Source organism: Dromaius novaehollandiae, chromosome 1, assembly GCF_036370855.1.
Source record: "Dromaius novaehollandiae isolate bDroNov1 chromosome 1, bDroNov1.hap1, whole genome shotgun sequence".
Taxonomy (NCBI): Eukaryota; Metazoa; Chordata; class Aves; order Casuariiformes; family Dromaiidae; genus Dromaius; species Dromaius novaehollandiae.
Window position 1 is genome coordinate 208,051,973 of NC_088098.1, and position 27,610 is coordinate 208,079,582.

At 40.8% G+C, this 27,610-nt stretch overlaps 1 protein-coding gene across 9 annotated transcripts in view; it reads right to left on the reverse strand.

Moving 5' to 3' along the window:
* Window positions 1-2,470: 2,470 nt before the first annotated feature.
* The window catches only part of FAT3 (FAT atypical cadherin 3), a 422,304-nt gene continuing 397,164 nt past the window's right edge, over window positions 2,471-27,610 (reverse strand). For 3 of the 9 annotated variants that reach the window (XM_064505138.1, XM_064505137.1, XM_026109215.2), the window contains 6 exons: window positions 19,167-19,320; window positions 17,640-18,295; window positions 15,380-15,493; window positions 11,736-11,795; window positions 9,056-9,091; window positions 2,471-8,415 (listed from right to left, as the gene is read on the reverse strand). In XM_064505138.1, the coding sequence (XP_064361208.1) occupies window positions 7,796-8,415; window positions 9,056-9,091; window positions 11,736-11,795; window positions 15,380-15,493; window positions 17,640-18,295; window positions 19,167-19,320 (1,640 nt within the window). In that variant the 3' untranslated portion in view covers window positions 2,471-7,795. Of the gene's footprint in view, window positions 8,416-9,055; window positions 9,092-9,486; window positions 9,563-11,735; window positions 11,796-15,379; window positions 15,494-17,639; window positions 18,296-19,166; window positions 19,321-27,610 lie in introns of all 9 variants that reach the window. The other 6 variants (XM_064505145.1, XM_064505139.1, XM_064505143.1 and 3 more) reach the window with 6 other exon arrangements.

The following is a 27,610-nucleotide window of genomic DNA, read 5'->3' on the forward strand; positions in this document are numbered from 1 at the left end:
AGAGTGGGGATGGGAAGGAGGAAAGTGGGAGGCAGAAAGGATGTTACCATCAGGAAACATCTTTGATCTGAAAATTGAGATGCTCAGTAAGTTCACAGGTGGGAAGGACTCTCTTCATCTCCATTTGACTGATCCCTAGAGTACTGCGTCATTCCCCAGAGTATTTATGAAGGGCTGGAAATGCCATAGATAGCCATCTAACTTTGATTTCCATATTGTTTTGCAACAGAGATGTTTCTGCAGAAATAAAGGAAAAGATTCTGAGTAAAAAAACTCCAGGTCCCTTCAGATCACTGGAGCTGTGATTTTAGCATTCGCTCCTTTTCATTTTTTCTCACTAGATTTTACCATCTCACTTTTAGACCATGATGGCTTCAGCTACTTCATTACTTTTATATTCATTGGCAGCACTACAGTATTGATGTGAGGGGTTTCACTTTGTTGGCCTGAGTAAGCTGAAAGTTTACACAACTTGTTACTATAACACATAGAAGGAAGAAATAACTTATTTTTGGCCTAAGGCAATGGGACAGCTAGTGGTGCTGTCTCCATTTTGACATGACACTTAGACCTGTTTGCCATCTCAGTTCTCATCTTTTCCATCCCAAAAAGCACTGATGCCACTGCAGAACTCTAGGTCTTGACATTAAACAGAGGAAAGAATTTTAAGTCAGGTAGTCCTGAATGTTCTCCTAACTAGTTTTACTTCTTTGTCTACTGCTCTGCTCAATCTCACTGTACCAGCGTGCATCACCAAACTGCGGTGCTATGTTTTTGTTGAATAAAAATCTGTTGGGAAAGCTAGAAAAGGAAAAGAGCTCCTCTATAAGCAGGGAATACAATAATAGAAAAAAACGAAAGGGAAACTGCCTCAAGTAGGGGACCCATTCATTCCAGAAAAAAACTCGGTATTCTTGAGGGAAAAGAGACTTCTAATGTTGTCCTGATATCTTGCCTTTCCACAGTTTAAATTCCTGTTTCAAGAATGTTGAGAAAAAGTATTTGTACCCTAGGTGTTGGGCTTGGTGCAACCACTGCTCTATCTCATATGTTTTAATGAGCTACCTTGCTACAGGCATCCCTCCTCCCCAGCAACATGACGCATGCTCCTGGCTGTGTTATGTCAAGGCATTCAAAGAGCTCTGCAAGGAACATCTCCCCCTCTTTCTGCATTGCAGCTTACAGACGCATTCAAGGTGAAGTATATGTGGTATTTCCAAGTGTAAACCCCAGAGCAGGCTGACTATTGTGCCTAGCACAGCAAGGGCTCCGTCTGGGGCACTGCTTACACACCCAAGACTTCCCACCTGAATCTGTAGCAGCCGTCACAGCTGCCACTGCCACAGTGCTGGAGGCCAGTGATGCACATTGGTCCTGCCACACAGCAGAACCCCATCCCACGTGTCCACGCTAAGCAGCTAACACGGGATGGCCAAACCGTGCCCTGGAATCGGCTCCGACGATGGAGCTCACTGTTTGGATGGCTACGTGAGGAGATGACGCCCTTGGCATCTTCTGAGGACATGGATTTGACAGGGCAACAGTCTCAGCATACACATACCAACTACACAGCTCTTGTCAAGGGAACCCGGCAGTGTGACTAGGGGCCCCTAAGGAGGAATTGCAATGTAATGATGAAATGAATTTAAAGAGTCCAAAAAGTCGCATTTTCTGCAATACTGTACACAGAGAGGTAACAAAATGCTACAATCCTTGTAGAACTAGTGCTTCTTGTCTTGTTCCCTCCTTTGAAAGTGGGAGAAAAATCAAGAAATAATCAACACAGCTGGGCTTTTTTTTTTGTTTGTTTACTTGGAAAATTTGTTTTAACCATCAACTTTAGCAAATTTTGGCAGTTACAAACCTGTACACCTTTTTTTGTTGTCATTTTGTTTTTATAGCAAAAGAACACAAGACAATACTGCCAACAGCAACTATGAAGGAACAATTAGTTTTCAGATGAGGGACTATACCCACTTGAAGTGATAAATCTTCCCTTTTGCATAAGGTTGAATTTGTTGTCATTGGAGAAATGACATCTTTTAATACCTACTTGAAATGGCATAAAAATCATATCTCTGTTTTTTTGTGCAAAACATTCATTTAAAAAAAGTCAATAAAAAACATCTTCTTAAAAACAGAAAAAGTTAAACAAAAAGAGCTGAACCAAAAGGAAAGTTACAGTACATTTTGAAATGATTAAAAAGTACCAGTTTTCAAATCTAAAACTTTTTTTTTGCTGTTACTTTAAAAGTTTAACCCAACTTGGATGACTCTTTAGAATTATATCGAACAAACAAATGAACCAAAAAAATTAAAGCGACCTGATTGGCATCAAATATCTACAAAAGCCTGGTAATTTGAAACCATTATATACATTATTTTATAAACTTCTTTTTAAACACCAAAACATACATCTTTTACAAACCAGCCTGCTTGCAACAGGTAAAATTTACAAGACAATCTTTCCGATACAGTGCTTTAAAGAGAACTGCTTTCATTCCTAAACACCTTTGTCACTTCCTGAAAAGCAGCAGTATGGGCTCATTCACTTGTTAAATAATAGCAATTCAGGTATTCATATGACAGAAGAATGCTACAGTTCTGAGGGCTCCAATCTCTTTCCATAATACAGTTCAAGTGCACTCTTAACACTGGTAAAGATTACTTATGGCCTTTGTGTAATACGACATATTTGTAATTATTGCTTTTCATTATTACATAAAGAAATGAACTTAATTTCATTTCCTCCCCATCCGCCCACCCCTTGTATGATGCAGCTCCTTTACTAACTGCATGCCCCTTTTGATAATGGAGATGTTAAAAGTCAAGTTCATGAAACACAGACTAAAGGCCATGCATAATGGGCAATACTTTAAAGTTCTAGGGCTCAAATCACTGTTTGGTGTATTGAGAGAAATAGAGATGCAAACAGGCAAAAAGCAGAGTTTTACCACAGACCTTGTATCACACAGTGAACCTGGAGATGTAGCTCTCTCTTTGGAAACCTTTGAAATGTCCATGATTACTCAGTTAATAGTTCCAAAAAATTCCAACAAAGCGCAGACGTACTTCCACTACTGGTTTCAAACAGCTGTTGTTCTCCATTATGACGGATGCTACCTTTACAGACAAAGCCAAGCTGAACTGGTCCAGGGCACCTTCAACGCTCTCCTGTGTCTGGAATCGTTACTGGCTATAAAGAACTGCCACACCATTCATTTTAATGATTTTTTCAAACAGGAGCTTGACGCGCAGTAAAGCTGTGTTATGATGATCTTTTTCCTGTCCAGGCCACCTTTCTCTTCACAATGGAATTTATGCTAATAGAGCAATAATTTTTATATCATATTCTCAAAGCTGACTATCTGCAGGGCTCTCAGGGACAACAGGCTGCTGCCTTCTTAATAATCAGCATATCAGTGGCATGTATTTCCTTACGGTATTGTATTCAGTCTGAGTTTCTGATCAGAGAGGGTACCAATATATCAAGGCTAGCACTGACTCCGATCGTGCTAGGGGATTCAGAAAAATAAAAAAATCTGAGAACCAAAATTTATCTTGTCTACGGAACATACAAAGGGTGAGAGCCTAATACAGAGATGGAGCACACAACGTTTTGCCTTAAGGGAAACAGTGGCTGTGAGAAGCCTTTGACTCCTTCCAGCCTCGTACTGCTCTACAGGCTTAAGAAACCCATGGGATAACTCAGGATCAAGGATGGTAATAAGTTACAGAAACCTTTCTGGGCTGCCTGGAAATCACAGCACTGTAATGAGTCTCTCCAGTGCTACATCCTCTCCTGGTCACCCTCATATGCTGTGACCTACAGGAGGGTCCTCAGAAGGCCACTTTACAGTTGTCTTCTGGAGGGGCTGTCTATTTGGCCCTACGGGAGGGAAGTGATGCTGCAGCTCCTTGGTGTCACGGTGTCACCTTTGGTCCTTTGGTCTGCAAAAGACACTTGATCAGGACAGCCATCACATCCAGTACCTCTAAGAATATGGTTTTGTGAGCTTTTCTTTTTTTTTTTGTAGGATGTTTATAATTTAAAGGCGGAATAATTAGGATATTTAAGAAAAGTACATAAGCCTAATTTTTCCTTTTGCACGAGGCCACTTAATATGGTATTGGCAACATAAATTGTGCTGTCAGTCGCTTTAAGGCTCTTTCCATTGCCAGAATTATTGAGAGGGCTGTCAGCGTGTATGACATTCTGACCCCTGATCAAAACACAGAGAACATGCACCCTTTCAGTCAGACACTCACACGCCTGGCAAATTTAGTGTTTTTTGATACAAGCATGTATTAGCATCTTAACAAGTTGCTTCTTTCTCTCCTTGCTTCTTTACAAAAGGCAAAAACTGTTTTGATCCCAAGGGATATTATCAGCTGATAGGCTGTACTTTTGCCTATGAAACCTCTCCTAGAGATGATTCTGAAAGAAAGTACCGTATAGTGGAGCCATCTACAGGAATATGAACTGAAATACAGACACACAGGATTAAGGCCAGACAGGCAGCAGAGATGTCAAGGGGAGCTCTCACAGAACCAGGGACCTAGGAAAAACAGCAGCAGCTTTATAAAAATCATCACCTGGCAGACAAAGAAATATATATTGGACGAAACAATATGAACCCTAATATATTCATGTTAGGTTGTGACTATGTTGTAACTTCCCAGCTTAAAAGATTAGGGCCCACCAATGTACAGCCGTAATTAAAAAGAAAATAAGATGGTTGTTTGGATTAATGAGAGAGATATTAACAGGAAAATCTTACTCCCTAGGAGGTATTTCACCTTGAGATCTGCATTCAGGTTTAATCACTTTATCGAAAAGAGCCAGAATGAAACCAGAAAGGCCACAGAAGTGATAATATTCACAGAGGGGCATTGTTTGAAGATGGAGAGATCAGACTAGGCCTGTTTGATTTGGAGAGGAGGAGATATTGAGGTATAGAAGTCATGAGTGGGACAGAGAAGGCTAAACAGGTGATCCTTGGCACCCTTCCCAACAGCACTTTAATAAGTAGGTGTTCAGTGAAATGAAATGGCAACAACATTAAAACAGAAAAAAATATTATACATTGTATTTATGCATCTTTTACTAGTAAAACTCACTACCAACAAGATATTACTGAGGCAACAAGCTTAGTAAAAAACATTGATTTGTTTGTATGGCAATTGCTAGGCTCCCAATGGTGTTTTCCCTTGCGACACTTTTGATATGTCCCAGTAAAGTTTTGATATCAGTGTCTCTGGCTTTCTCAAGATTTTTCACTATCAAGATGACAAGTACACTTCATAACTAGCTGGGGGCTAAAATAGAACTAATTGCATAATAGATTTAAAGGTATCACACCAAAATTGACTAGGAGCAAACTGCATAAATACTGCAGCCAGATGCTAAGAGAGTATTACATTCTCTGAAAGTCATATCAGCTTTAAAATCACTGCACAGCAGCTAAACTTGCAGCTTTATTTTTCAAACTCAATGTTCCTACTCTTGAGGAGGCATCAATCTAATTCTTGCACCTGCTTTCCAGCAACATAAACATCATGAGCAATGCAAGTCATCCTCTATCTGCGCCTCAACACTTGCCAAATCATTTCATGGTTTATCAGCAAATCCCTCAGTTCCTTGCAATCGCGATACAAATTTCCATTTTTTCCCCCTTGAAAACACTGGGACAAAGCAGGGAAAAGGGGTTGAAATGTACCATGAGCACATTCAGAATATATCACTGTTACAGAAGCATGTTTACTTTGAGAAGACCAAGTGACATTCATAAATTCAATGAACAGGAACCATATGCAGACAAGTACCTGATATTACTTGTATGTGCAGTACATGGCTTTTCTAGAAGTTCACTCAATTTATTCATGTACCTCTGAATAACGAGCTGTTTTCCAATGAAGAACTGCTGCATGATCCCAAAGAAAAGGTCTACACCAAACTTTCACTGATACATAAGCTACTGGAGGGAAGCAACATAGCACATCTACTCCATGAAGTTTAGAGATCCTGTTTTATTAAAAGTGTTACGAGCTGCAATTGTTTAAATTACGTTCTATTATTAATTTCTTTTTTTGGGGAGTAATTTTTTGAATAAACAGTTCCTGTATGTCATGTAATCACAATTTAATTTTGGATAAAACTCAGGTCAGTAGAGAATACATTGCCTGGAATATAACTGCTGAAACTATTCAGTTAAGATGCTTGACCAAGAGACAGGATATGGAAAGCAGCATGGGAAACCTGTTGATGTACCTGTTCATTTGTAACAACGCTTTACTTATTCAATAGCTTATCAAAATGACTGAAATATGCTGTGGAAAGAATGGATGAAATCTCAGCAGTAATGCATGCTGCAGACTCACACTCACTGTATGAGATGCTGCAAAATGGTGGCGGTAAAAACATTTTCATAGCACTGAGCAAAGGGCACATATATTCTGTTTTAATAAATTGAGTGAAAATCTTGCATTTCCATATCATACCTAGCTGCTCAGGCCAATCAGTGTGAAAGGCCATTTACTCCAGCCAGGCTGAGGAAAGCATAAAAATACACTGAAGTGGTTCTTTTCCTCGTTCCACAACAATATTCTTAAGTCTGCAAGCGTCCTTTGGAAAGCCTGGAATTCCATGAAATCACACATCCAGCTGAAAATCTAGGGCCAGATCTCTGGCTACAATCCATCCCTGCCGTTCCATCAACTGAGCCAGTTTACAGCAGCTGAGAAGTCATCCTATAAACAGTAGGGATGGACATTTGCCAAATTATGGTAGACTAAAAATTTGAGATAATAGCACCATTATATGCAACTAATTTTACTGCAATAATTGTACCATGATTACTGCTAAAAAGGCTATTGCCCAAGCAAGGAATGTCAAATCATCAGCAGTACTTCCTAGATAGCTAGGTTTCCAGACTGTTTTCAGATGTGTACTCACATTGCCTACAGAAGGCAAGGGAAGCCATACATACTTAGCTAGGGGCAGAACTGGACCACTAGTGAGTCAAAATCTGATGTTTTTAGAAGTTCTAACAGGTGAAGTCTGTCACACATCTGAGATTAGGTTCTAAAAAATGGCACCCAAGATAGGCCAATTTGGTGTAAACATACACTGCATATATGCCTCTCTATATGCCCCCAAGTTATAATGAAATGCTATAAAACAAACAAAATTATAGGTGTGTTTTTATGGACAAATGACTGGCAGCTTGTCTTCAATACATCAATGTTAAATGCTGTTTTTAAGCCATCAGAACTGTTGTACAAAGCAGCCTCAGCAATCAATTGTTTTCACTCTTTTGCTGACATAAAATTTCATGCAACAATGCGTCTTGGAATGATCCATACCAGTTCATTAATACTGTGGGGAGATTATAACACTGTAACACTTTTAATAATACAATACCAAAAAACACCCAAACCCTGGGGGAAGAGGGCATAAAGAAAGAAATTATCTAGCAAGGAGATTTTTTTTCCCCCTGCCTCAAAAGCTCTGTTTTACTCTTGCTAATAAATAGAGGGTACACACTCTCCAGATTGTCTGGAACAATTTTGTGATGTGTAACACTTAACATGATCGGTCTCTTTGTGTCTGCACATACAGTATCATTTCTGAACAAGTTAATAATGGATTATAGTGTATTTTTTCCTTGCCCAATATATATAGATACACTTTTAGCAAAATTTCTTCTCAATATTTATACTATTAATTGGACCAGATGACCAAAAAAAAAAAAAAAAAAAAAGAAGAAGAGGAAGAAGAAGAAGTGAGTTTCCTTTACACTTGTGTCTGATGCTGGGTCTCCACAAACGGAATGTGTACATTTTCTAGGTTGAGTTCCTCCACACTTTCATAGTCACTCATGGCTACTTCGGAGTCATCAAAGCCACAGCTGGCTGAGACATCAGAGGAGGAGGCATCTAGAGAGTTGTGCAAGGATAAGGGCATCTTACCTGCACCAACATTTTCTGTGTTCTGGCTTGGGCCAACAGCAAAAGTACTAAATTCATTCCCAGTCTGAGACCCTGCAGTGTCCGTCTCGTTGGGGAACTGATGAGGAGGGAGGTATTGGCTAGGGTGGAAGTGTGGCCGTCGCCTGCAATCGGGGCTGAGCGTACTTGCCATTGAGACCGGCTGCGAGGGCGGAAGGGTTTCATATTGGTCCGGATAATCCTCTGGAAGAGGAGGTGGTAACTGGTCCTGGCTTAAAAACTCCTCTTCATGAGGGGGAGGATAGTCACTGTCGATGTCGTAGCCACCAAGGTAGTAATCTGTTTCCAGCTCTCTGGTACTGCCGTGATGAACGGAGCCTCCATCTGCTGTCTCAAAATTGGGCACTTCCTCAATGTCGGATAAACGCGCACTTGGCATCCAGTCAGAGGTATCCCAATGATAAGCTGCAGCGGGAGACAGAACCGCAGCAATCTGTTAGGACGGGGCCTCCCATGAAAACAAACTGCCTTGCATGCACTTGCTAAAGAGCAAACTCTTAATCCTCACAACCCGTTTAAATCACAGCATGCGCCACAGGCCATTGACACAGGTCAGCCATGCTCTGACCAGAGGGGTAGGAGAGAAGAACAAAACTGTATTATGCTAATGCAAACAAGCAAAGAAACAAAACATCACCACTCTAAAGCAGTTTACATTTTAGGATGCCACTAGTTTGTATTAGAAATTATGAGGCTAAGAAATCAAAATGATAAAAATCTTTGAATGAATGCTTTCCACAGTTAATTGAAAAAAAATATGAATGAAGTCAGCATGCTTATGATATCACACTGAATCTCCCCTTCCACCTCCAATGACTTTGTTTCAGGAAAGAAAGTGTATAAGCAAACAATCTGATGGACTGAGACACTGAAAACTGGATCCTGAAATAAAAAAAAGTGGCTGGCCATAGTCATGCAGCATTTGAACACAACAGAACTCAAACAAAACAGGATGTGTGAAGCAGATCAAAGTGAAAAAGATCAAATCAGTGCCCTCCCCGCCCCAGCGCAGGCCAACAGGCAGAAAGTGTCTAAGGAAAGTCACCTCTGTTGTAGTTCTGTCCTTGATCCATTACAGACACTGTCAGATACAAAGTGAAAAGTAAAAACTGGTAACTCGGAGCTGGTTACCAGCATACTATTACACGTGAAACACAGAACTCTTTGCATGCATATTTCTAAAATACAGCTGGCTCAGTGTCATTTTAGTAGCAGTTTTAATTGCTCTTTATTTTAATGTACAAGATAAGCTTGCCCAGTCAAATACAGGCATACATAAAGAAATGGTTATGTCATGTGTATTATATTCCTTCTCTATCATGTCTTAATTATTTACCCTTGTTGAACAGATATGGAATTACATTAGAGCTGGGATTCTTAACACAGAAAGGGCTATCCACCATCTGTAAGGTCTGTAATTGCAAAGTACATTTCTCTCTCACTTGTTCACTTTGAAACAGAAAAATAAGAATCTACCATTCTCAGGGCCGGTTCAAACAAATCTGGGCCCACCTGGGCTCAGATACCATGGTGATGGGCACGGTATAAGAACCTGAATAGAATAGAATACAAAGCCATTTAATGGGGCCGTCAGCTACAATGGCCCACAACCCCAAACCCACCGCCCCACCTGCACTGCCATGCTAGCTGGTGGGGAGCGAGGCATTCCAGCATGGAGAGGGCACAGGCGTAGGGATGAGAGCAAGGAAAGAGGTTTCGTGTGAAACAAGAGGGGAGAGTAAGCTGTAGCAGTTTCTAAATGAGATGCTCTTGTTCAGCCACAGGTTTTTGGGCTTCATGCAAGAAGTCACTGGGCAAGGTCTCTGGACTGTATTGTTGGAGGAGGTCTGGTTGGGTAATAGCCCTCTCTGGCATTAATCTCTGGGACTACACCAGAGATGAGATACATGGAGAGAGAGGACTATTCTCCAGGCCTCTGTCTATCAACACCACTCTTGCCCTTGCTTATCACCACACAGTGTATGGGGTGATGGTGATTTATTCGTTAGTTAGACAGTAGCTTTCTAACTGGTGTGTGTTAGCCTGGGGTGAGGAGGGTTGGGGCTTACTGCAGGTTTGGCAGCACTGTCTGAACCGGCCCTAACCACTTTTCTCTTCTCTTCTCTTCCTTCCTTCCTTTTTCTTTCTTTCGAGCAGATTTTGCTGTCTTTCAATCAGTGCAAGGGCACTGCACCCAAGACGTGTCAGATACCTCCGAGCTGCGTTGTTTCACGATCCAATAGAACCTCACTAATCTGCTGACTTGCACAACCTGCAGCTCCCACGGGAAGAAGCCCCTCGTCCCACTGCTTGAGCCCCTCATCCCGCTGCTTCTGGGCAACGTTTCTGCCAGTGAAGCACCAGGAGTTTCTGTGTGTCTAACAAAATTCACTGCTTTTGCCAGCTCTGCTGCAGAACATGTTAGATTAACAGGTTGCACATAAAGAATTTGAGTGGCCTCTCAAAATTGCTGCCAGACTGCCCTTTCCTGACCTTTAAGGCATGATGGGGAGTTAATGTGTTTGCTCAAGCTTTTCTGTAGGAAGGTAGGACCATTTACAGTGTCTGTGCTATCTTTTCAGTGTTTTATTTTCTTATTTTTGTATTTTTTGAGTGGAGTTAACTTTGGCTAGCTATCTATGCGACAGCCAAAAGCAGGCCATTCCTACATTTCAGGAAATCAGTAAAAATATTACAGACAAATATTCAAGTGTCATCATTAGGTAAGACTAAATGCACTTTTCAAAACTCCTGTGACAATACCTCAAGAGAAAAATCAGTTATTTCACAGAAATAACTTCCTTGATCGTCTTTAAACATCACTCAACCTGGGTTAGCTGCAGTTTTCAAAGCTGGCTTAACTTTGTTAAAGACAGATGAAATTTTGGAGTCATAGATAGCTTGAGTTTATGATGAATTGAACTTTTCCCCAGGGTAAGATAAATGAAGCATAAATAAATAAATAAGAGCAGCACTTAGCTTTGATAGATCACATTTCATCAGTAGATTAAAAAATGCTTTATAAAAGAGGTAAATAGTGATATTCCTCTTTTACAGATAGGGAAACCAGTTTGCTTGTAACACAATTTGCCTAAGGTTACCTAGGCAGTCAGTGGCAGAGCTGAGTACTGGGTCCCTCGATCCAATCGTGATGGTCTATCCAGCGTACAGATCAACCCCAGTGGGCAAAGGCAATGGCAGCCAGGCTGCCTCACCATGTGCCATCCACAGGGTTCTGTCTATACATCTCCTGTTTGACTCTATATTACCTGGGCCAAACTGTCTGCCTGCCTAACACCACTCTGCACCTTTCCACATGATCCCATGGAGCTTATAATCCAGCTTTACTGCTGCCTGGGATACTTTACAGCCTTCCTGCATCTTCTTCAGCTTCCCAGCCTCCGCAGACAGGATAATCACAATGATTTGGCTGCATTATGAACTTAATCTTATTTTCTCTGAAGGCAATGGAAATAAGCAAGCAAAAAACATTGACTTGAACAGAAGAGGATGAAGGCCTTCAGACCTTTTCTATCACCTCAAATTACCCAAAGACACATCACTCTTGTGTTCTTGAGTTTGCTGGTGAACATGCTGATTTGCAAATCTCAATCACCCGCCATGGTTTTGCTGGTCAGTGTAGATTAGTGAGGTTCTGCTGGAATGTTTCACAATGAGAACAGGAAGCATTGTTGCATAACAATAAAGAAAAAAAAATTAAATACCTTCATTTTCTATAGTGTCAACTACATTGTTGACAAGCTGTATGACAGTCACTATGGAAGCTTGCATGGGAGGGAAAGCAGAAAATAAAGGGAGGGGAAGGACAGCTTCAGGTTAGTATTTAAAACACACATCATACGTTACCACAATAAATTCTCTCAAACAGAAGGAAGTGACATTGGGGAAAAAAAAAAAAAAGGCTGTCAACCAATTCATGATTTATACAGTGGGTTGCAGGACATTTCATTTCAGATAATCCCACACATTTTCAGAATGGTGATAAATTCCAAAGCAGCATTTCCAAAAAGGCATATGGGATGATACATATCAGCTCATAAATTCAAACAGACTGGCCAGCTGATTCAATTAACCAAAGCAGTATCTTGTCTACCTGACACTAATTTCTAATTCATTCTTGCTTAAAGGTCTCCAGAGACAGTGTCATGTGCTCCAAGGGATCATTATCTTTTAGACCATCACACAATCTCAAATGGTGCTAAGCCCTCAACTTAATCTATTTCCTAACAGGAATGTCTTACTTATTTACTGTATGTGCTGTTCAGTATAATGCCTCTGGGATATTTAGCAGTATTGCTATAATTAAAAGGATACAGTCAAGTAGGTTTGGTTCAAAATTTGATCTGCATTTGACAGAATACATTCACAAATGCCCTGTGCCCTGCAACTGTTTTACCAAAATATACTTTTCCCTTGAAATAGCTAACACAGACAATGTGATCGTTTAACACAGAGCCAAGCAGGGCTATGATGTTTGGTCTTAGTGATCTGGAGTTTGGACCAGCTGACATCCTGGCACTCAAGAACCTGAGACAAAACCCATTCAAAACAGAAGGAAAGCTCTCATTTATGTTTAGCAGACACTGAACCTAGCTGTCTTCCACTATTTTTAATCACTCTGAGACAGCTGACTGCTTTGGAGCAGGCTGAGGTGGGAACTGGAAATGCTAAGCCAAAAATACTTTTTGGTGTCGCAAAGCCAATAGACCTAGAGGTCACAGGAAACGGGTTAACAGTAATAGCACCATTCAAATGTATGCTGAACGTATTGAGGCCTCTGTTAAATTTTGGGCAAGAGATCAAGGATCTCATCCAATTTCCTCAGTCCCTGTGAATGCTTGGCAAGAAGAGTCTTGATAAGCCAAAGAAACCATATTCTAGTGCTATACTGAGCATGCTTATGCCATCAGTGGCACTGGTAATTGCATAAGCAAGGGAGACTCGTATTGGCTAATGTATAAGAAGCATTACACAAAAATAAGTGACACCATGTAATTAGCTGCTGTGTGGCTGGAAACAGAGCCACAAGAGGAGCTCTGACCCACCACATCAGCAGAAAGGCCACAGCAGCATCCTAGTCCTGGCTTCCCTGCTGACCTGAGTGAGATAGGGTGGGGAAGAGCTGGAAACAAAGAAACTACCACCAAGGGTCTGCCCCTCTGCCAACGAGAAAGTCAGCCAAATGGGAAACGGGGTAACACGAGAACGGAAAGCAGTGCTTCTGCCAAGGATCTCAAAGTTACAGGCCAAGAGAGAGTGAAAAACTAATGGTCAAAAAATCAGGGTCAGCATAACATCCTCATGGCAACTAAGGGCTGGCTCTAGCGGGCGCTGGGCTGAGTGTGCTTACAGAAGGGCTTGCTTGGAAGGAAACTTCTGCTCCCAGATAACTCAACATAAGAGGTGACACAGGGCAGAATATCCAACACCAGCATTGCTCTCGGGTAAAAACTGGTGCCATCACGCAGCAGTTACTTAGACTTTACAGCACAACCAGCCAGTGCCTGCTGTGAAATGGCAACATAAAAATCCACTTTTGTCACAGCCCCTCCATTCCAAGCTGACATGTTTACATGAGCTACTCACACCTCCAGCAGGTCCCATTGCTTCTCTGGTGCAAAACATGTTTCCCCAGTCAGAACTGGTTAACTGGTTTCACAACACAGTGTCAGCACAATAATTTGTTCAGAAGCACGACACAAGCCTGCATGTCCTCCCTGTCTAGCCAAGTAAGCACCTGGCAACATTTGTCTCAACTTTGGGAGAAGAAGGGTGGAGAAGGAGCATCCTTTCATTTCTCCCTGAAGAACACGGATGCTGAATTGCATTTGTTGCAGTTTCACTGACAACTTTTAAACCTTTGCAGGGTTGTTTCCTACAATATCATTAGCTAGATGGAAGTGCAGAAAATTAAAATGACAGGAAGGGGAAGAATTTATGGCTCCAAGAGGGGTATCTTGTAGCCCCTATATTCATGTATGTTACTGTGTACATGCTTGCTTATGTCTGTATTTGTATTTTAGGCTCTTCTACTGCAAACCCTCCCCCCTCCTCCGCCACTGCAAGAAAACCAGAGCATGCTGTCTGGCATTGACCTCTGCAAAATGACTCGCGTGATTTAAGTGATTTCCCTCATTCTCTCTGAAGATATCTGAGCATTGATTTGTTTAGACCCTGAACTAGAATTCTTATCTTTAAAGGCCATATTTAAATGCAGCTTTCACAAAATATGAATGGGCACAGAAGGGCCAATCCAGCTTCAGAGGGCACTGTGGCACTCATTTAAATGGAAGCAGGATCCTACACTTGGAAAGCCTAATTAGTATTTGGGAGATATAAAAAGTAACCATGTGTACAATAAATAAATATCTGAGTAATTATTACAGTAACAACAATGCTATCACTTTTCTTTTGCAGGGGAGGGATGTCTGAAAAGCACTGAGAAGCTTGACATAAATACTCATGATGGAAAGCTGAACCAAAAGGAACTGCAAGTGCACTTCACTTTAAGGGCTTTTTCCAACATTTAAGAGTGCCTAGGGAAGAGCTGCGTGACATGACTTTGCAACTGAGTCTCCAGACAGTTCATTAGCTGGTATTGAGGACTGTAAGTGCAGTTTCTTTGCGGTAAGCTTTTTCTGTGTATCTGAATGAGGTTTCCCTGACATCCATCATCCCTCCCCAACAGAAACATCCTCCCTTTTCTCAGACCCACCACTCAGCATACATGGGCCTTAGGAACAAATGTTTCATCCGACTTAGTAGGTCTCATTCAGGCTGCGTATGGCTCTGCTCATGTCACCCACTGAGATAATGATCTAGGACATGACAGCAGGCAACTAATGTTCTCTGAGCAAGGATTTAATGGTGCTCTATTGTTCGTTCATCTGTGATTACCGGGAAGAGGCCAAGTCACCAGAGATTGCTCAATGCTGCATGCGGAGCACTAGCAGAGTTTTGTTGGGACCATGAATGAGACCTGGCACACTGCACAGAAATTCCTGTTGAATTGACTGATGAAACATGAAAGTGATCCTGTTCTAAGAGAGAGAACGATAGAAATTCTACAGTTAAGCTTGTGACCTGTTAGTCAACTTGCATATTGGAGAAGGGGCCCTGCTGTATCACACCCCTAATTCACTGTAAAGCTTAGTAGTGATACAACAGCTCCAAGCATCAAGATTCTAATTACAGTCGTATAATTTAAAAAATGGCCACAACCCACAGCTTTCTGACTTCCAGTGTTGTTAAAGGGTTTTCTAGATGTTTCCTAAATATTTTTAATGATACTAGAAAAACAGTTTAATCCCTTTGTCCCCAGGATAATAAAAGTAAAAGCATCTCTTACCATTGTCATCACCCGAATCAGACTGGAAGGAGCTGAGGGACTGTACTTCAGAGTTGCTGCCTTTATTACTTCCTGCAAAACAGGTCACTTCTTCAGCGTCATCAACCCCTTTACCTTCATTGACAGTGAAAACAAAGCAAAACGGTACTCTATAGGTATGCACATTTCTCTGTTTATACCACGGAGCCATTTAAATGTTGCAACCAAGGAGCCTTCTATTATTTTTGTCAGAACAGAATTAATTCCTTCAGACAGAGGAAATGACCTATTGTTTAAGAAGGCAGCTGATGAACACACTTAGACCTCTGAAGCCTTTGAAGCCCAAATAGCCTTTCAAGTGGCTCCCACCACCATAATCACAGAAGAAACATCTGTATTCAATATTGCCTTTTTCATGCCATGTAGTCTCAGCAGCAAAGAAAATGAAGACTTAAAAACTGTGGTATAAACATCTTATAGAAGAGATCACAGTCACATTTATCTTTACTGTTCATTTCCTAATTTGAGCGCCTCATTAAAAGCTCATTCAAAGCTCAATGAAGTTATTGGGCATCTTTTAATTCACATCAGTGGTCCTTGGATCGGATTTTAATGGCTCTGCTGCTGACAAATAGTAGATTAACTTATACTGCTTTTCATCAAGGACATTCATTCTTGACAATTCTCATGTGATTAAACACACAAAAATAAGTACATCCAACCATACATTCTCTGAGTGACAATAAGGAACAAAAAGTTATCCTCCATAATAAGCACTGAGATACCTAAGCTAATTATGAGTGACCAAGCTCAGGTGCTGCAAACAGGCTATTCACATAAGTGCAGCTCTGCACCTGGTATCTGCAGATATTTCTAACCAGCATGAGGCACCTCCATATAGTAATGGTTGATTAGTTCCTGCTGCGAAGCAGGGTATATGCTAGATGGAGTGAGTTCTGCAGTAATGAAGCTGCACTGCTTCCCACTTTTTGACAGCTGAGGTCTTTCTCTATGGTATGTCCTCATGCTGTGTAGAAATTCTTTCAGATACTAGCAGTTTCTGTGGCAGAAACACCCAATAGAATATAGAACAGAACACGCATGGAGGTTTGCATGCTTATTCTTTCAATCAACAAAACTATGTTAAACGGTTAAAAAGGTCCACCACAACATTATCACAACTTTTGTGGAATACAACTTGAAGAAATGAAAATTATTCCTGATTTTCACTAGAAGCCCTTTGCCAATGTATTGCCTTTGATGAAAATGTGCATGCCAGGACACACGTACGAGGTAGTTCCAGATTCCTCTCTGTATTCCTCAGATCATATCATCTAAAACAATGGGACTATAAAAGTCATTGGATCATGGGGCATTATCTGACAGTTTTAGTTTAAGCAGGATAACAATGGGAATGGATGCATTAAGAAGAAACTACTACTAGGAAAAAAAAATTCCCTAGTCCATATGATATGTCCTGACTTTCAAGGATAGATGATGTAGGGTCTTGACTCGGTTCCTGCAAACTGGTATTTCCTGATATGACAGAATAGGTCAAGTTTGCCTTATCTACAACAGCTTGTTCAGGAATGGTGGCATGCTATGTTACCAGGCTGGAGAAACAGAGCACAAATGGATTAACTGCAAGGATCAGTAGTTTTGTGATGACACTGATACTGAATGAAGACAGGAATGCAATGGACTGAAAAGGTGATCCGGTAAGTAGTGCATGATTTCCTGCTCCATTTCAGAGACACTGGAAATACAAAGTATTTATTAGTGCATTGGAGCCCTTGCAAAACAGGACTGCTTCTTGCAGAAATTTTTAACATTTTAAACTTCCTTGGGAGACCAACTGCCCAATGCCAACAGTTAGTAGTCAAGAATTCATCCTCCCTTTTTTTTTTTCCAAAATAAAGATGCTTGCATTGTACCACTTGAAAAACAAATGCCCAAAGCACTCATACCTGCTTTCTGAATAAGCAAGACAAGTATGTGTTTAGTCATATTTAGATGCATGCAAGTAGAGCACTCGTATGCCTAGTGTTAATTATATCCTTTCAAAACTTAATCAAATCACTTATTTGTGAAATGTAACAATTTAAAGTGCATTAGTCTTCAGCTTAATGCATCAAGTGTTCTCCATCATACTTGCAGAGTGTTTACCAGAGAGTGTTTTCTGATTCATTCTGCTACTCCAGTGCTACTGTAACTGCTGCACCCAGAAAGTGACACTTATGTAGAGCAGAAAATAGCGAGAACAGCATGCAGCACTACTTACTTTCTGTCCCGGCGTCCCAGGTGCTCTTCCTGATGGAGTCACAGTCAGAGCGACAGGGAGACACAGCGGGCAAGTTTGGAGCTACGCTACACACTACAACACCCCGCCTTGCTGTCAGTATTCGAGGGGACTCAGGATGAAATGTCGTCATCTCCTGGTGCTCTACCCCAAGCCCATCCACTATCTTGTCCAGGTTATTCCGCGAGTCACTCTGAAAGCATGGGGTATAGGCCATTGGCCTCACAGGAACTTGTGGAGGCCCAACCTCTTGGTAGATATTTCTGCTGTCTCCACTGTTCCGTATGTTCTTGAATTGGATGCCGTTACTCTTGTTGAGCAGGGCGGCAGTAGCCGGATCCTGTACAAGGGTGATATTGTTGCGTGAATAGTTCTTCCTGAACACTTTCTTGCGAAAAATGATAAAGAGGACGATCAGCACAAATATGACAAACAGGACCACAGCTATTCCTATTAACTCCTCCTTGCCGACATATGAATGCCCAGCTTGTATGTTGGGTACCACCACAGGCCGAAGGCCGCAGTATTGCCCCACATAGCCAGGAGTGCAGTTACACAGAAATGAACCAAATATGTTGACACAAGAGCCACCATTTTCACATTCTTCTCTCTCACACTCGTTGATATCTTCCTCGCACCTTAAAAGAACAAAAGGAGAATACGGATCTTGAAGAATGCTTAGCAAACAACCCAGCTTGCAAGTGATGACTTAGGTTGTCAAAGTGGCACCATTACAGTTAACACCTTGTTGGGATTTGGCAAATGACTGTATTAATATCGTATTATTTTATGGCATTTATATTTTTCTACAAGTAAAAAAGCATTTTATGGCTTTATAAGACAATAAAATGGAAACATCAAGATGGTCATAAGAGTTTAAAGCATCTGATAGGAAAAGCTTCTTGAATCTTAGGCTTCTTGATTCTTGTGCTGCTCACAGAGTGTAATAGAAAATTTCAGCATTTTTTTTACTTTTCTTGAACCGTCCCACGGGATTCAATACAAAATACTAGGAGGATTCAAGGAGAGAGAGCAGTGAGACTAAATATAGGAAAAAATTAGAGTACTAATTTGAGAAAGGAGGTGGAAATAATGAATATGTAAAATTACTTAGGGCTGGAGATAAAATGAGCAAATATTAGAGGTGTGTGAAAAAATAAGAACAAGAACCTTAAATAGACAGAATTGGAAAGCTGAACAGGTGACCAAAAGAAAAAGGCCAAAACAAAACAGACAAAAAGGAAACAAACTAGATGAGAAAAAACAGGCTGAAGGGCAGGTCAGGGAATTTTCTGTTTCTACACCGCATATATGATCAAGGTCAGGATTTTAAAAAATGAATGCAATAAATTCAGTTTTTATGGCAAGTCTGAAGGTGACAAAATAATTTGGATTGCCTTTTTGCTATGTAAATAGTAGCATTTGGGTACAAAATGCCCTATCATTTCCCCCCGCCCCCCACCACTGAACTGGAAAGCCCCAGCCACCCACTTGGAGAGGCTTACTTACGTTACTCCTGTCAGGCCATTTTTGCAGTTGCAAATGAATGCATTGCCGATGGGATCGCATGACCCTCCATTTCGACAGGGATTTGGGAAGCAGGCAGTAATCTCTGACTCACAGTTTCTTCCAGTAAACTGGGAGAGGCAGTTGCACTGATAGCCTGGGAGGTGAGGAACACAGAGAGAAATAAATCGGATGTCTGGGCAACTGAAGCTCATGCCTACAACCAAGGACCAGAGAGAGGAATCACTGCAAACCAGACCGCCCTGATCTTCATGATTCAGATATAAATACATGTTCTCTGCTAACAACTTTGGTTGCAAGAAATATTCTAAATCAAGGATATACCTCCCACTTCCCCCCCCCCCCCCCCCCCGAAAAGGCAGACCACATCTGTTGATAGCAGCAGCCCACACTTCTTTTGGGGCTTCACTGAAGAGCAAATGCGTGTGCTGAGAACCTTTCTGCATCTGCCTTTTACAAGGACAGCACAGTAGGAATGTGACAGCAATAATAAAACACTTGACAACAATACTTAACACTTTCATAAAGTGCATCATCCAGGCATGAACTATGAGCTTCATAATGCCAGCTGAACTCGTCAATGCCACCTCTAATCAGAGCTGATTAGTTGCAGTGTTTGCTATTAAAAAACTGATTAAGCGCAAGCTGGAGTAAATCAGACATAACTTGGCTCAAATGGAGAGGGACCCTGCAGGATCATGGTCCTACTTCCATATTCCTTGCCTACAGAAGAGCAACATCAGAGTCAGAAACAATTCTTGAAATGATCAGTTCTCTCTCTCCAACTACTAAATGACTTTTTTTTTTCTTTTTTTACTCTCTTCATGATTTCATACGGCACAAAGCCATTAATAAAAACTTTATTTAAGGTCATAAAGAAATCCAGTGAGACAGTGCATCACTTTACATTGCGAATTAGGCATCCAAATCTGAGTACTCTTTCACTCCAAGAGAGCTAGGACCATGTAGCTTGTGGAAAAAAAGGAAATGTGGCTAAGGCAGTCCCTGGGATAAGAAAGACTCTTGGATTAGTGATATTGAGCTAGCTAAATTTTCCTGGACATCTGCAAAAACCTTTGATTCTTTTTTAAACTACCTATGCAATCTAAATGCCCCAAACAGACACGTATGTGAACTTGTAGGCAAGGTTCAAACCCGGGTATGGGGTTCACATACCAAAACAACTTACAGAAAATGTTGTATTAAGCAACTGGAACAAGAAACCTTCCTGCAATTAATACTGATGGGTTTAGAGCTGAAATGGTTCAATGCAACTCAATTCAGTGTCAAAATTATTGGAGATAAGCTGGTGTAGCTGAAATACCACTCCACAGTGGTGAATTGTGGAGATACATATATATACACACTTAAAAAAAATCTGTATCTATATATCTGAAGCTATATACAAATTATAGATAGGCATTTTAAAAGACACTGTTCTAGGAAAGAAGCCAGGAATTTAAGGCACAGTTATGAGAAAGAATTTCACAGAAACAATCCGGAAAAGCCCAGTGGGCGCATGAGGCAAAACCAATTCTGCATGAGGGCTGCCACATCTTTTATGTTCTATCCGGTTCAATTCCCCTTGTCCAGTTACTCTAATTGAATTCTTTCATGAGGACAGGCTTTAGAGAACATACTTGGAACCAGACTTACTGGCTTATTCAGTCAAGAGTCCAATCCCATTTAATTTAAGATAAATGAAATAGATACTCAAATATCATGCTGTTCTGTTGCCCTAGTACAAAGGGGGAGATAGAAGCACTGCTGTTTTTAAGGTTGCAGAGCTAATGAAGAGAAACAATATCACTTTGGGAATTCCCAGAAAGCACGTTTGGTCTCTTGTATGTATTTCGCTTGGCTAATGTGAATAACCTTCTGGAGGGACAGAGATCTGGGACTGGAGAATTGCAAAATTGAGACTGTGCTGGGCATTGTATTTTGATGCCATCTCTCTAGAAGATTTATTATTAGCTGGAAAAGTACCTGATCTGGAAACAGTGTAGGAGGAAATCACAGGATGAGTAAGTAAGGCTTCAGTGTTTCATTTTATGACTGAACAGTGACATCTATAGTTCAAAAATTTACAGTAATGTTTTTATATACAATTTTATGGTCTCTCTGAGTTTAAGTGAAATGAAAATGTTCAATTCAAATACAAAACCATTTTATTCTTAAACATACTTTTGTTGTATGCGATAGCAGAATTGATATGCTTTTCTAACTATTTGTTAAATGATATTTTTAAACTAAATTATTTTAAAGTGACTTAAAATAATTCTGTACCTAAATTACTAGCTGCCAATCATCAGTAAAACATAGCCTACAATTCACTTTCTTTTCACTTCTTGCATTTGCTTCAGCTGCATTAATTCCAGTTCTGGGTTCTCATTCTACAACACATTTTGTTACATTTATTCACTGCATGAATGAAATGAGAAATATTATTTGATTTAAAAAAATCTTTTTGACTAATTGTAAAAACGTGGATTTATTCGTTATTGTTATTACCTATTGTTTATATATTAAAGATGTGCTAGCTTATATTAACATTTCATACTAAGAGGAGTAGAAATTGAATGCTTTGGATGGATCACAGTTCTACGGGGCAGTGTATGAACAAAATCAAGATGAAAAGCCTGTTTATGAAAGCATACATTTTTGACTGAAGTTGATGTAATGGTCTACTGGTGGAACACAGTCACATGTTAGAAGACTGAAGTTTTCAGCACAGTTTGTAAGTCTAGGGATCAAAGTTAGAAATAAAAAGGAAAAAAAGAATTTCATCACAATACTTTTTGGCGACTTCTCTTCACATTAGCATGTTGTCATACAGTTGCTAATTCTGAGCTAATGGCAAGAGACTGGACAAATAACTTTTCTGTGACACACATGTCAGAGCTGCAAAGCATTCATTTAGGAGGACTCCACCACAGCAAAGCTTATGTTAAAACTCATGAAATATGGAAGTGAAGAGCTGGGATGATGGCTCAGAACACAACATATATCCACTGAGCCAGAAGACTTGCCAGACCTTTTATATTTCTCCCTACCTCTCAGCAGGTAATTTTGCCTGCTTACTGTATGCTAGCAACTCCGTACTGTAGCCACATGGCTGTGGAGAACATGTGATCCTGAAAAACCCTTTTGGTCAGAAGTGCATCCTAGATCTAACACAGAATGATTATTACACTTTTAATTTAATATCCAGGCAATATATTATGCATTTCTTCCCATCCATGCAGCACGAGAATAATAAGCAAACTTCCCACAGCCAAGGACAAAACAGTTGAAGGAAAGATTACGTGCCCTTGTCCTCCCAGTATGGGAAGGAAACAAAACCCCTTTCCAGCAATCTAGGATTGCTCCTGCTCACAATGAAGGCACTGAAAGTCATGGAAATCCACTGACTTTTAAGATCGTACAGTCCATCTGAGTCTGCCCCAAAGTATTTCAAAATTTCATTTTGCACACTGATGCTGGAAAACGTTGACATGCATTCTCCAAGGCAGCAAAGTATGCGATGCCACTGTATTGCTTCAGAAGGGAGCAGTGGAAGGAGATAAAAAGCCCTGATAAACACAAAAAAATGTTGCTGGGGTGAGACCACAATACCCTCAGCAATACCTATCTTCAGAGACATGAGCATTGCCTCATGCCACAAGTCAGTATGAATACAAACCTGTTTTTGTTAGACCAGTGCCTTCTATGAATCTGTCAGCAGGACTGGGGTATATTTACTTTGAAGCTGGGAAATTAAATCCAGATACCTAAAGACATAGCTATAAAAAGATAAAAAAATGAAAAAATCCTAAAACCCTTCACAAATGAACACTGACATGCAAATTTGAGATGTTAACAGTACAGTACACCGTTTTGTTTGTGTGTGCATGAGAGCAAGAACACACGCAAGACCAGGTCCATTCATGACTATGGTATTAATACACAATTTTTTCGCCATACATCATTCTACCTAATCCTCAGTATACCCATGTGTTAATGTTGCTGCCATGTGTTTCAGTGATTAAAATCACCATCTTAGTTTAGGCTGTATTTTTCCCTCCCTTTGGATTTTAACTTTGTTGATAAAAAAAAGAGGAAGAAAAAAACAGAAAGGGTTCAAAGAATGAGAAGAGGGGAAAGCAATGGCTTTCTCTTCTCATGACCTGCCTTCAGTTCTTGGGTTGATAGATATTTCTGCTCAAATGCTTTATATTCAAATAAAATTGCCTGCTCATATAAGCCATTTACTTCAATCAAAGCCAGATGTATGCAGGACTGATCAAATTAAAAGGAAGTAACTATATTTATAATTGCAGGCTTTGCAAGCACGATGTTTCTGTCTGCGGTTGGAAAGCTTGGCGTGGTATTGAGGTTTGATTACAGTACAGCTTTCTATTGCTGTGATTGTTCATGTTGTTATTCAAGCAGATAAACATACACTCACTATTGGCAGAACTGGTAACGCCACTCTATTATTAAAGTTGTGTGACACTTCCCATTTTAAGACCTCATATTCAGTGGCTTATAACTTAGGCAGACTTTAAACACTCGGTTGAATTTTATCAGGAAATTTCAGTTCAGAGAGCCAAGCTATTTCTGAAAGGGAGGCTGAGGAAAAATACGTCGTTTTGTCAGGTTTCAAAATGCTAAAAGCCTTTTTTTTAAAATGGCTTCACTGACCCATACTTAAGGGTAGGAACCAGAAATCTGGAAGAATATGCCCTATATTTCAGGGATGTGGTTTCCAGTGTCTCCATGAAAATTGCCCTAAAGCTGTACATAGCAGAAGCCCAGGCAGAGAGGAGCATGCACTGTTCGAGGGTGACTTCTCTGATGCTGGCAGCTAAAAGCCTCCTGGGCTGGCCCAGGACTGACTCCCCTTTCTGGGCAACACCTTTGCAATCCGTACCGAGCTCTGTCGCCCACTTACACCACTCTTCCTGAGCTAGGCAGTTCAAAGTTGCAGCAGATATGTCCATATGAAGCACAGTGGCAGCAGGTGGACGTACTCGTAGGGTGTACAAACCAACGCTTCAGCATTTCCGAAAGCAGGGCCATAACATTACCCTATTCCCCTAACCGTACAGTGAAGTAAAAGGTAACGAGAGGCAGCTTTTTATTAATGGTGGACTCCTGTTCAGTATATTTATAGATATTTCTATTCAGAAAGGAAGATATCAAAAAAGGAATACCATTGCAGAGGTCTGTATTTTAGATGATCAATTTATGCAAATTATATGCAAATTAGACAGAGCCCCTTTGATTTCTGGCATGTAGCCAACCAACTCTTTGATATTATAATGTTGGGTAACCTTTTTTCGGAAAGTTTTCTTTTAAACGTAGCTATAAATCTGAGCTTTCTTTTTTTCTCTCTTAATTTCCTTGTAAAGTACAGTAGGATTTTTGTATGAAAAAGGATGTTAACAGTGTATGAAATCTACTCTGTAAAACTCAAATTAGAGGACCTAATTTATTAAAATAAACCTTGCTATTATGCCAAACACTCATTGTTTAGGAAAATAAGCATTACTTTCCAGTAACTTTAATAGGAGGAAAACATCATAGAAAGTATTAGCGAGGAGATTCTGATGCTGCTGAATACTGGACTGGACTGACTGGAAAAGCAGCCTTTGCTAGCACAGTATATTTATGAACGCTTCCTTCCCCTCCCCACCCTCCAAATGTTATTTTCTCTCTTAAGATTAAAAAAATGAAGATTTATTCCATTTTTATTTTATTTTAAATCAAATCCGGATGCTAACATCTATGCCAGCAAATACAACACTGCCATTCTTAAAGGCATATTGCAATTTGTGGCTCTATAACTAGCACTTGCAGTGCTGTTGGGCTCCCTCTCTACGGAGTTTAATTACATGGTCTTTTCATATACGGAGGACACTAACACTAGCAGAATTGCTTTGCCTGGTGGAAACAAAAATAGCTATGACTTCTCCTAGTGGGCCATCTTACAAAACCACCAAAGTATATTTAGGGCCCATTGCTTTGGAAATATGGCATTATAACTACCCTTTATTTACATACACTGCTGAGGCAGTAAAAACAGCAAACAGATTTTTTAACGGCAGGCAGCTGAAATATCGCCACAGGGCACATGCCTCCTTGCCGAGGCAGTACCGCATGCAAGTTTAAGTAAATTCCGGGCCTGAGCTCCAGCCGTGAGTTATGCTGACATAAGAACTGTGCGTGTCATTCCAGTAATAAAACAGATCCAACCTTTAGAGCCACTAGTTTCTCCCTCACCTCACTGCACCCCTCAATCTGAACTGGCACGCACATGGCCCTGGGAAAAAGAATTACTGTAAAGTGATTTATTAGAAAGGTTTCAATTTACTCATCACGAGACTGCTGAGCAATACTGTAAACAGACTCAAGCAAAATCAATAGAAGGAGCTGTTCTTGCACTTCCTAGGATGCTAGCCTGGTGAATGTTTAACCTAATTTATTAAGTATGGAATCTGAATCAAAGCCATTTTACAACCATATTCATATTGTGTTTGTATTTCCTAGGAATTTAAATAATCTTGTTTAGCAAATTTCTCAATGGCTGCAGCATCCTTCGGAACTATTTTCCTTTGCCCTTTTTTGCAGCACTTTGTTTCCTTTTCTTCCCTCTGTAGATAAAGACCCTTAACAGTGCACATAAGCAGCAACACTTGTTCTCTCCCTGCACATCAATTCTAGCCTGCTAATGCTGCAGGTTCATTCCTTTTGACTGTTCTCATGTCTCCTTCCACTGACAGTAAAGCCCATAGCTTCCCTGATTCACCCTTCACGTCACCTGCCGTAAACCGCAGCAAACTAGAAAGTTCAGCAATTAAGAATCAGGAGCAGGAGAGTTCTGCCGGACAAATTACAAACAAATCCAAAAGGAGCTGTGGAGAGAGCACCTTGCACCGGCAGCAGCGGCTCGGAGGCAGGATTTTGGCAGCGGAGGGAAGCCGGCCCGCCAACAGCCACGGTCACACTTCTCAAAACTCACACGTTCTTCCTAGGTAGGGCAGGGACCTGCCCTGGTGGGCCGGTCAGTGCTGCCCATGTAACTAGCAGTTCTCCTGCCACATGTTCAAGAAGCACAGGCAGCCCAGTTAATGGTGGTGGGTCGCACAGGAGAACATGGCAAACAGCTCGACTATGACCTTTGCTTTGCAGAGGCCATAATCCAGCTCCTTCAGTAAGAACAAGCTTCTTTTCTGCTGACGTGCAATGCTTAATTTTTGGAGCTATGTACTATTAGAATTGGAGACAGGCACACATACATACTATTTTTTATTATTTTTACTTAAAAGAGTAAGGTTTGAAAAAGTCCATGAACTATATATAGTCCAGAGTTTTGTTAAGGGAGGGATCCTGGATCCACAAAATCAACAGAATATGTAAGACAATGAAAGTAAAACTAGGCATAGGAGAAGACGTGCCTCAAACAACACTGAGGATCCAGAGGAGATGCTAGCTGAGATATCTCAGCGTGAGAAAATCCAGGTTGTCAGAGGGTACTCTATAGGGCAGGGTTACCCAATTAAGAAATTTGTGTGTGGGTCTAGACATTCAGTTTTGGTCAGATTTTGCTAGATTTCAGCCTTGAAAACTAAACTGTCCTAAAGTTTAGGATGTTCCTAAAGTTTAAAAAGAAACTGCTGCGAACAGCACCATCATAAAAATACCCCAGTAAAAGCACCAAGCAGGTTGGGCATAGAAAACCTCTGTCTAGGTGAAGGATTGGGGGGAACTCGGAAAACCCTGAGGCCGGCATAACGCTGTATGGGAATAGACTGGGAACATATCTTGAGGCTTCCTCCAGGAGAGCAGGATTCAAACACACCCTGCAGTAAAAGCCAAACCTCAAACGAGAAAGAGCTGAAGAGTGCAGAGGATTACCTACCTTTAGGGGGCCAGGAAGGAAAAATGAGAACAAGGCTGAAAACAATGAAAAACATAAAAGACAGTTATGGGCATGAGGGAACTGCATGGATACACTGAAGCAGAAAACGCTGGGAAGCGGTTAATTGCTCTATAAAAAAAGTTAGCAGGAACCTCCCTGAGGAACCAGGACCAGAAACACTGACATGTTGGGAAGCCCTGAACTCACAGAACACCTCCCTGTGGAGGTTCCTCCTTCTGGACTGGAAAACGTCCTTGCCAGGACAAAGAAGAAGTCAGACCTTGTCAGCTCACTGAAAGTTTTAGTCTTCCAGAAAAGGTGAACAGTGCTTCCTGCTAATACAATATGGGAAACTGGTAGGGAAAGCTGTGCAGTCCAGAGAAAGAACAGCCCTAGAGGAGAGGTCCTACATTTGGGACATTTGCTTTTTCCCTGCTAAGATGCTGACTATTCTTACAGTTCTTATAACCTGTGCTCTTGATCATACATAGTAAATCAATGACACCAAATCACAAAAGTGACC